The sequence below is a fragment of the Nerophis lumbriciformis genome, linkage group LG37, assembly GCF_033978685.3.
Source record: "Nerophis lumbriciformis linkage group LG37, RoL_Nlum_v2.1, whole genome shotgun sequence".
Lineage (NCBI taxonomy): Eukaryota > Metazoa > Chordata > Actinopteri > Syngnathiformes > Syngnathidae > Nerophis > Nerophis lumbriciformis.
The window spans coordinates 25,002,264-25,012,500 of NC_084584.2; the positions used below are offsets into that span (position 1 = coordinate 25,002,264).

Genomic DNA, 10,237 nt, shown 5'->3' on the forward strand with positions numbered 1-10,237 from the left:
TCGGTTGAACTTGGAATGTCCGAGGTCGCATGTTCCATCTGCGCCATCCTGGGTTCAGGTTCTTCCAGCATGGCTTTCTACTGGTGGTGGACAGTCTGACCATCAGGATGGTCGTTGGCGCATAGCGAACGTCTGTCTTTGTATATCATATGATCCTCATAATGCGGCCCTTCTGTCCATATGATATAATACCACGTGCACACTGAAGCATGGCTAATTGAGCACTTTCTTCACTTCACACACGCTTACCTTCGAGCTGGTCAAACTGGATCTCGAATGAATGTGGCATGGATTGGGGCGGAAACAAGAGCCGAGACGACACAGATACTGTCGCACCCAATGCACATGCATCGCAACACGAGCACGTTCTTTGTTACCCTATTTCAAGAACCTGTTTTCTTCTTCACGCCTGTCTCATCAGGTCAATGAAGCAGCCTCACAGGAAGTTTCCGACTTCTTCTGTAAAGCCGACTCGATTAATTCTCTGCCAGTGAATTAATGGAGCTCTCTTCTGTGAGGCTGTTTATTGGGGGGGTAGGTCATTCTCTGGTTGCGGGCATTTCTGACATCCCGAAGCATCCAGCTGTGATGTATTCTTCTATAGGGATGTACGTAGGCCAGCATCAGCTAACAAACCTCTGCCCTCTACCTTGAACGTTGTCTTCAATACAGTGAAAAGAAACCTCAGGCAAGTCTCAGCGGCTCCCTAAATCTCGCGTTCAGCGACATTTATAGTCGGTGAGATGCTGAAATACTGACGGTTTTTTTCCAAGATGTGCGTGAAAATGTGTGTTGCCGCTGAGACAACCACAATGCTGTTGTGTGTTCTAGTCACTTCTTTTAACTCATCATCACTCACAAGCAGACTTTGAACTAACCTGCGCTCTTCCGTTCAAATCTGCTTACTTCCTCCATGCTCCCCCCTTTTCTGTCGACTTGACCAATCAGGATGTAGACACTGAATATTCCGAGGCTGGCCACACCCCCACAGAGACTGATTATTTCTATGAGGAGACGCTGCCCGAGCCCGAGCCCGAGGCTGAGGCTGAGGCGACTGGACAAGAAGAAAGCCCTACGCAGGTAAAACACACTGAGACGATAGCATGCGTTACCAGGTAACGCTTATGAGCGTTTCTTATTGCGCGCTTTTCCTGATTAGGATGAGGGTCATCAAACAAATCCACAATTTCCCCAAACAGGATTTTTCACTGATCAAAAACAAGCTCAATTGGTTCCTTGACGGACTCAAAACAATTATATTTCAAATCAAAGCCGCCCATTGAAATGAATTGAAATCATATTAATCTATGCTAGGACCTCGCAAAAATGCACAATTTTAACATGTAAAATGCATTTTAGAAAGAAAAACAAACTTTTATGTGATAAATATTGTTTGGAAAAACAAATGTTTATAAAGAATTATAATGTAAAGCATTCACTTCTTCCAGCTGACTGAAGAGGACTTCCAAATCCTTTTTGGTCTGTTATGCTTGGCCTCTTGCCATCTTATTAGATCAAACATGACCAATAAGAGTTACCGAAGAGTGATAGCTGGTCAATAAGGCTGGGATAGCAGCGAATAACTTTTTAACTTAACTTTAATAAGGGCGCTGAAAAAGCGGCTATTCTTAGTTATGCTATCTCCCACAATCAAGAGTAGTTGGGGAGAAGAGTGGACGCTTTTCAGGCAATGTGCACGAGGCTCGGCAGCAGCAGAACCACTGGTTCGGAGTGCGGCTGAGCGACAGACCACTTGAGCACTGCATCCCAGCAAAATATCGATCTCTAGCTATAAGCTATTGCTAATGGGTAAGACCGTATGTTTTGGGGCGTCGAGGCTCGTAACTCACATTTATGCTGGCAACTTAAAGCATAACAAAAGGCAGAGAGACAGCTAAGATATCAACAAACTCGTAAGTTGAGGTACCACTCTATACACAACAATGTGAGAAAGTCCAGGTCACTTGAAGAAAACTTGTGACATTACATGACAAAAATAAATATTCTTGCTTTTGGTCATTTGGCTTTTAAAGACACCGTTCTACTAAGAGGTCCATAGTGACATCATGGCGTGGATAGTTGCCAATACGTTCAATAGTGACCCGACAGACCAAGAGAGTCACAAATAATTTCTTTGAATCGTCGTACTTGATTCCAGAAATGACCACTCTGTATCTACAGTATCTCCAACCGTTTTTATATCCACCACAGGGCATGGTACTTTACTAGTAGGGGGCCGAAATTGGTACCACATGCTATTTTGGTAATGCATAAAACTTTTAACAATCGAAACCAAGCTACTGCCTGGTGGAAACGTCATTTATTAGCAGTCTTATTCTTGACTCTTTGTCGGCCGCTAATGACGAGAACCCGCGGCTTATCAAACAACCTTGTTTCTAATTAAAACTCCGGTCAGGCAGTATGTACCTCCAAGCAACTAAATCAGTACAGTCTTAACAGTCAGACAAAAACATCCCAGCAGAGGTGTGGCGGTGAGCCCAGTCTTGTTGTTTAACCACGTCCTTGACTCAAACCTCACAACTGTATTGTTGGCGCCGCCGCCGCAAGTCACACTTTCTTTGAAAGAACTATGTGCCGCATTCCCATTCACTTGAGCACCTTTTAAATGCGGCGCCCCCTTTTTTCCTTAACAGCAAGACTCTGTTTGGTTCTCATCTCAACCGTCTGGTCGGGATGAGACCAAACCTCTTGTGACAAAAGGGGGCGTGAATGTGGGGCATGTTCTTTGATGGAAGCTCTCGATGAACTAAAGAACGCCGCCAGAGACCCTCCGCGCGGTCAGCGCGTGATTCTCATAGTTCACCTGCTGTGCACAAATGCACTCCATCGTTGACTTTGTTTGAAACAAACTCAACTGAGCACCGAATATTGACGTCTACGATAAAACTGAAAGGTTTGTTCAAAACAAGACACTGATCCTGCAGAAACCGACCCGGTTCCTCGCTGTTTGATGGTAAGTCACAACAACAGCCGTTGTTTTATGGGCGTTTCCTTCAACTATGTTCGCAGGCACTCAGCCTTCCACATTTGCGTTCAAGCACATTTGGAGAAGCTCGTTTAAAGGAAGATTGCACATATTTTGGAATTTTTCCCACCATCCACAATCCTTATGTGAGACAAGAACACATGTATTTCCATTTACTATGAGTTCTAAATAGTAAAAAAAAAAAACTGTTAGCACGAGGCGGCTAACAATGCAGGTAGACCTACTCAGTGGCCAAGTGGTTAGAGTGTCCGCCCTGAGATCGGTAGGTTGTGAGTTCCAACCCCGGCCGGGTCATACCAAAGACTATAAAAATGGGACTCATTACCTCCCTCAGCATCAAGGGTTGGAATTGGGGGTTAAATCACCAAAAATGATTCCAGGGCGCGGCCACCGCTGCTGCTCACTGCTCCCCTCACCTCCCAGGGGGTGATCAAGGGTGATGGGTCAAATGCAGGGAAAATTTTTGCCACACCTCGTGTGTGTGTGACAATCATTGGTACCTTTTAACTTTAACTTTTAAAGAGGATGTTATGTAATGTAGTAACAGGCACATTCACTGTAACATAATGCTAACAGTATTTTGGTCATTTTAAACATTACCGTGACTTCTTGCCTGGCCGCATGCATTGCTCTGCATTCTGTAAAATCAACAGCGAAGTGAGCACTTTCTGTGTTTGCTACCACTAACGGCAGACTTGGTGAGAGCCTTGGAGCGTTATCATGTAGCACTATTGCCAAACGTTTCAAATAAGGGCATAAAACTGTGACGTACATTGTCCGCCCTAACTGGGATGCACATGGGCTCTCCTTGACATTCAGAATATCAATCAATTCCTTTATTGTCATTGTCATAATAACACTTAAGTCATACATGTCAACGAGATTTTGTTTGAGCTTTGTCCAGCGGCATAGAAACTGCATTGATGTGCAGGTTGACAATAGTTTACAGTTTAGCATTGTTAGGAAGATGGCGAATAGAGGGATGTAGGGGTGGGAACAGTCGGATGTCTGATGGGTGTTACGTTGATGTTGCAGCAATGTAATGTCCAGAGCACAATTATTGAGGTGGTGAAGAGTGAGGTAATAAGATGGTCCGGGGCAGCAAAGGGGCAGGCTGTTCATTTAGCAGTCTCACAGCCTGGGGATACAGACTGTAAGACATTCTGGTGGTCCTGGCGCGTATCGATCTATACCTCCATCCAGAGGGTAGCAGTTTGAAGAGGTCATGTGCTGGGTGGTATCTGTCCTTCAGGATGTGGTGTACTCGCTTTAGGCAGCGAGTTGTGTACATGGCACTCATCTCTGGGAGTATCGTCCTTGTAATTTTCCCCGCCGCTTTAACCACTCGCTGGAGGGCCTGTTGGTTCGCTTTAGTGCAGCTAGCAAACCACACTAAAAAGCCGTAAGTGAGGACACTGCTGATGGCACAGTTGTAAAAGTTTACCATTGATTTCTGCGGAATGTTTGCGCATTTTAGTTTCCTCAAAAAAAAAAAGACGTTGTTGGGCCTTTCCGACTGTAGAAGCAGTGTTAATGTCCCAGCATAGATCTTCTGTTATGTTCACCCCTAAGAATTTGAAATGCTTGACCCATTCTACAAGATTGTTATTAATTAAAGGTGGAGGGTGTTTGTTCTGCCCTTTTCTGCGGAAGTCTACAATTAGTTCTTTGGTTTTGTTAGTGTTAAGAACCAAGTTATTGTTAGCACACCATGAAGCCAGCTGTTGGACCTCTGCATTGTATGCTGTCTAATCATTGTTCCTGATGAGCCCAAGTACCGTGGTGTCGTCGGCATAATTGACAGTGAGATTGGATGTTGAAGAGGCTATGCAGTCATGTGTGAAGAGGGTGAAGAGCACAGGGCTTAGCACACAACCCTGTGGGGCACCGGTGTTGATGGTGAGCGTGGCAGAAATGTGCTCGCCTATCTTAACATACTGTGTGCGATTCGTTAAAAAGTCCAAAATCCAGTTGCAGAGGAAGGTGTTCAGACCAAGGCTGAGTCTGTTTGGCCTTATTGTGTTAAATGCTGAGCTGAAATCGACAAAGAGCAGTCTTGCATAAGTGTCCTAAAGCTCAAGATGTTCCAAGAGTCTATGGATTACAATAGCGATAGACAATAATCCTCACTCTTCAGATTGAAAAGAAAATGCTTCTTAGGGATGTTGTCGGTCAAATGCTGCGTTCCATCTGTTGAGAGCCTAGTCGAGAGACTTAGATTATCAACTTGGTAACGTGGAGATTTTCAAAGTTGACCAACTTCTAAGCTTGGTGCCAAAACCTTCTACTATTCAGGTGAGATGCATGATTCATGAGATATCATCAAACTCAAATAAGATGCAGCAGCAGAAGCAGCTCAAGCTCTTTCTTCTTCTTTTTTTAAGGCGGGTTGCAACCAATGTTATCAGCAGCTCAGGCTAGCTAGTAAGTAGTGTGAGCAAGGCGAAAAGTAGTTCCCTACGATATCAATGTCACTATAGCTTGGTTAATATGCAGGTCACGGCATGTTAATGGAGCGTTGTTGGCGCTTTATAAGCGAAATAGATGAATTCCATTACCTGCATTGTTAGCCGCCTCACACTATTAGTTTTTAACTATTTAGAACGCACAGAACAGTGGAAGATGTGTGTTTTTGCTTCACAGAGGGATTGTGTAAAAAATTCAACAACAAAAAAGTGTACTTTTCCTTTAAGGTCCCTGATGCCGACATATTTTGTTGGAAACATGCTAAGCTCAAAAGTAGATTTAGACTTTAGAGGATAAGGGTGAAGTATCTTCAAGGTGTCTTTTATGTGTGTTCTGTCTTATGTTTACAAGGTAAGACTCATTTTTGCCCTTCTATGCTCCTCTTCCACTCCCTTGTTGCACTAACCTTTCCTCATGGTAAACAACTCCTCTTGGCATCTTCCCTCGCTGGGTTCACTCTCTCCTGCGCCTCCATCTTCCACTCCCACGCGGCCACCCACAAACCCACATCAGCCCCAGGAGGAGACAATGCTGGTCGGGGAGGAGGTGGACTCCACCAAGACGGGCGGTGCGGACGAGGAGCCTTTCGCCGAGGAGTACGTGACCGGGGACATGGGCATGAAGGAATACGACTATTCCTATCGGGACTACGGCGAGCCGCGACCTGAGGCCCGAGAGGTGGAAGGCGACTTTGGCCCCGCCCTGTCCGCTGTGACAGACGAGGGAGGCGTAAGTCATTTTGCTTCAAAGGCAAAAAACCCCCAGCTCATTTCAACCAAATGTGAATGTCAGAATTTGCTGAAACAACTCTAATTGTGTTTTGTCGCATCACAAAGTTTATCTTTGTGAGTATTTGAACTGTTCCAGCTCGTCATTTCTTTTTAAAGGGGAACATTATCACAATTTCAGAAGGGTTAAAACCATTAAAAATCCGTTCCCAGTGGCTTATTTTATTTTTCGAAGTTTTTTTCAAAATTTTACCCATCACGCAATATCCCTAAAAAAAGCTTCAAAGTGCCTGATTTTAACCACCCGTCCATTTTCCTGTGACGTCACATAGTGAATACAAACAAACATGGCGGATAGAACAGCAAATTATAGCGACATTAGCTCGGATTCAGACTCGGATTTCAGCGGCTTAAGCGATTTAACAGATTACGCATGTATTGAAACGGATGGTTGTAGTGTGGAGGCAGGTAGCGAAAACCAAATTGAAGAAGAAACTGAAGCTATTGAGCCATATCGGTTTGAACCGTATGCAAGCGAAACCCACGAAAACGAGACGACAGCCAGAGACACGGGAGAAAGCGAGGACGAATTCGGCGATCGCCTTCTAACCAACGATTGATATTTGTTTGTTTGGCATTAAAGGAAACTAACAACTATGAACTAGGTTTACAGCATATGAAATACATTTGGCAACAACATGCACTTTGAGAGTGCAGACAGCCCATTTCAGGCGCGCTAAGAACATATATTTTTCCACGATTTCAGCACTCAGGTTAACCATACCTAAATAGACACAAAATACTGCATTACACAAGACTACCCGAATGTACTCGAATGATTGAAAAAAATAAATGTTTTTAAGCTAAATTATTGGTAAACACAGTTTATGTATAATAATTTACGTAAAACCGCGAGTAATGAATAAAGTTTTCATCAATTAATATATTCTGTAGACATACCCTCATCCGCTCTCTTTTCCTGAAAGCTGATCTGTCCAGTTTTGGAGTTGATGTCAGCAGGCCAGGGAAGCTAGGGTCTTTATCGTTGGAAATGCATCTGCTTTGAGTGTCGCAGGATATCCACACATTCTTGCCATCTGTCGTAGCATAGCTTTTGTCGGTAAAGTGTGCGGAACAAACGACTGACCATTTCGTCGGCTTTCCCAACACCCTCGTATTTTGAACAAATTTCGTCCAATTTCTTGCCACTTTCGCATCTTTGGGCCACTGGTGCAACTTGAATCCGTCCCTGTTCGTGTTGTTACACCCTCCGACAACACACCGACAAAAGTGAGAAAATGGCGGATTGCTTCCCGATGTGACGTCACAACGTGACGTCATCGCTCCGAGAGCGAATAATAGAAAGGCGTTTAATTCGCCAAAATTCACCCATTTAGAGTTCAGAAATCGGTTAAAAAAATATATGATCTTTTTTCTGCAACATCAAAGTATATATTGACGCTTACATAGGTCTGGTGATAATGTTCCCCTTTAAGCATATTACAAATTGGCAATGATAATTTCGCAAAGCCTGGGCAACACATGGCTGGTTGAAATGGGCCCCAGCAGAACATGCGCTACATGAAGAGGCATCGCATAGGGGCCGCGGTCCCCGATGCTCTTCATGCCACCGCACGATGCCTTTTAAAGCCGCAGAACGGTCGACCCTGGACTGGAAGTTCCTTTATCAGCAGCAGGTTTCGGTCTGGTTTGCATGTGAGAGTGACAAGGTGTGTGGCGCAGAGACATACTGACTGTGGCGTGTTGTCCAATACGTGTGTTTCCCCTTAGGCGTCCTATAGAGCTCAGAAGGGAGAGAAAGGAGAGCCCGCCGTCCTGGAGCCTGTAAGTGTACTTATTTTCAAGCTTATTTTTGGACATTAAAGCCATTTAACTTTCATAGGTTGTCAACATTTCCACTGTTTTTACTATATTTCTTCGAATGAAAACATATAAAAACAAGCTAGGAAAATATCACTGTCGGAAACCTGAAAGCTAAATTGCTAATAAGCCACCTAAATGTCACAGTTTTAATTCATATTTATTTTAGTTTAAAAAAACTAACATTATAATAATAATAATAATAAATGTTATTTATAAGGCGCCTTTCTGGGCACTCAAGGACACCGTACAGAATCAAAACAATAAAATCTAATTGGATAAAAACAACAATAATAACAACAACAATGATAGAGAAGATAAGATGATTACAATGAATAAGCAGTCAGGAATAGGTGTGTTTTGAGTCTTGATTTAAAGAGGGATATTGAGTCTAAGTTACGAAGGTCTGGTGGCAAAGAGTTCCAAAGATGTGGGGCAGAGCGGCTGAAAGCTTGGGCACCCATTATAATTATATTAATCATTCTAATAAAAGTATACTGTATAGAACAATCCCAACTCCAAACCAATCCCAGCCCTGCAACATTTCGAATAGCAACCCACAGAGAATCTGAGAAGACATCCAAATTCAACACTTCAAAAAAAAAAGCAAAAAGGACAAACAAAAATAACAACAGTATCAATAATAATACTGACATCAACAATAACAACGATTAAAAACGACAACAAACAAATCACTGTTATCACTCATAATTTCCATCACCATCACAACCATTAATAAAAAAAAAAGTTTGAATTGTTTTTAAAGAATGTACAGTATAGTAGTACCTCAATTTACAAGCTCTTAACTCTGAACACTTGTATTTCAAATGGCCTTCCATTTAAAATCAATTGGTGCTTGATTTTAAAGGGGAAAACAGCACAATTTAAACATGCAACATGCCTTTTAAAAAGAGAAACTAACTTTTAGATAAGAAACATTTTATAAAAACAATACAATATAGTTTACTACAGTAGTTTTATGAAGTAATGTAAATATAATGTACAGAATTAGAAAGTAAACTTCTACGATCTTGAGCTGCTTCTCTGTCAAACACACCATGAGCAGATTTTCCATATTTTCACAGATAAATGTTCGCCATTTCGAAATTATTTTAACATCCTTTGGTGGCGTTAAACTCATTCTTTTTCTAATTCAATGAATATCACCTGCTGCTTCTTCTTCTCTCCTTCACACTCTTTTTCTTCATTTCCGTGGTTGAAAAAACTATTTAATGCTAGCGAGTAAGACTAGACTAGACTCGGGGTCTACTTAGACTTAGACTTAGACACACTTTATTGATCCACAAGGGAAATTGTTCCACACAGTAGCTCAGTTACAAAGGATGGAAAGGGTAAGGAATAGCAATATAAGAATAACGTATGTGATATTTACATATTATATATACAGTATATAATGTACACTGATATATTGTATTATATTATATATTTATATAATATATACAATATACTGTATAACAAATCCCAATTACCTGTGACATTTGCTACGCCAACTCATGACACGGATGCTTGTAGCGCAAATGTATGCTTGCAACTTAAAGCCCTATTATTATTAATTATTATTATCTCAAAACCCTTTTAAGTTGGGACACACTTAAATTGAGATACCACTGTATGTTGTTTGGTTCAATTCAAAGAACATTAGCACCAAAAATGTATTTTCAAAGGAAGAATACATTTACCATGAACAGTATGTCGTACATACAGTATATGTAACATCACGATATCATATCTTAGAAAATAATATATCTTCTATGTGTTCCGCTTGGTCTGTGGTATATCCCCTATCATTTTCTTTTAAGCACAAAAAGCGCTGGCTTCTTGTGGGTTAAACCACAGAGGACAGAAATAACACAACCGCAGGACATTTGATGTATCTCTAATTGGGCCCCTCCCATCCTGCAGGGCATGCTGATTGAGGGACCTCCTGGGCCTGAAGGACCTGCTGTGAGTTAACGACACGTTTCCTGCCACTTTATTCCCAAAAAAGTATTTTTTTTCACGGGCACGGTGTGTCTCTCTCAGGGTTCCACCGGTCCCCCTGGTAACTCCGGCCCTCCCGGCTCCGTTGGCGATCCCGGCGAGAGGGTGAGTTTGTGCGCGGACCCCGTTGTGGCGCTCACCGTGCTCACAAGCA

The 10,237-nt window shown here is 42.5% G+C and overlaps 1 protein-coding gene across 1 annotated transcript in view; it reads left to right on the forward strand.

The window, feature by feature from the left end:
• LOC133577287 (uncharacterized) overlaps window positions 1–10,237 on the forward strand; it is a 92,647-nt gene that overhangs the window by 61,045 nt on the left and 21,365 nt on the right. Inside the window, exons 9-13 of the mRNA XM_061930969.2 lie at window positions 949–1,080; window positions 5,987–6,202; window positions 7,993–8,046; window positions 10,006–10,047; window positions 10,126–10,188. Coding sequence (XP_061786953.2) covers window positions 949–1,080; window positions 5,987–6,202; window positions 7,993–8,046; window positions 10,006–10,047; window positions 10,126–10,188 — 507 coding nt within the window. The remainder of the gene's footprint in view (window positions 1–948; window positions 1,081–5,986; window positions 6,203–7,992; window positions 8,047–10,005; window positions 10,048–10,125; window positions 10,189–10,237) is intronic.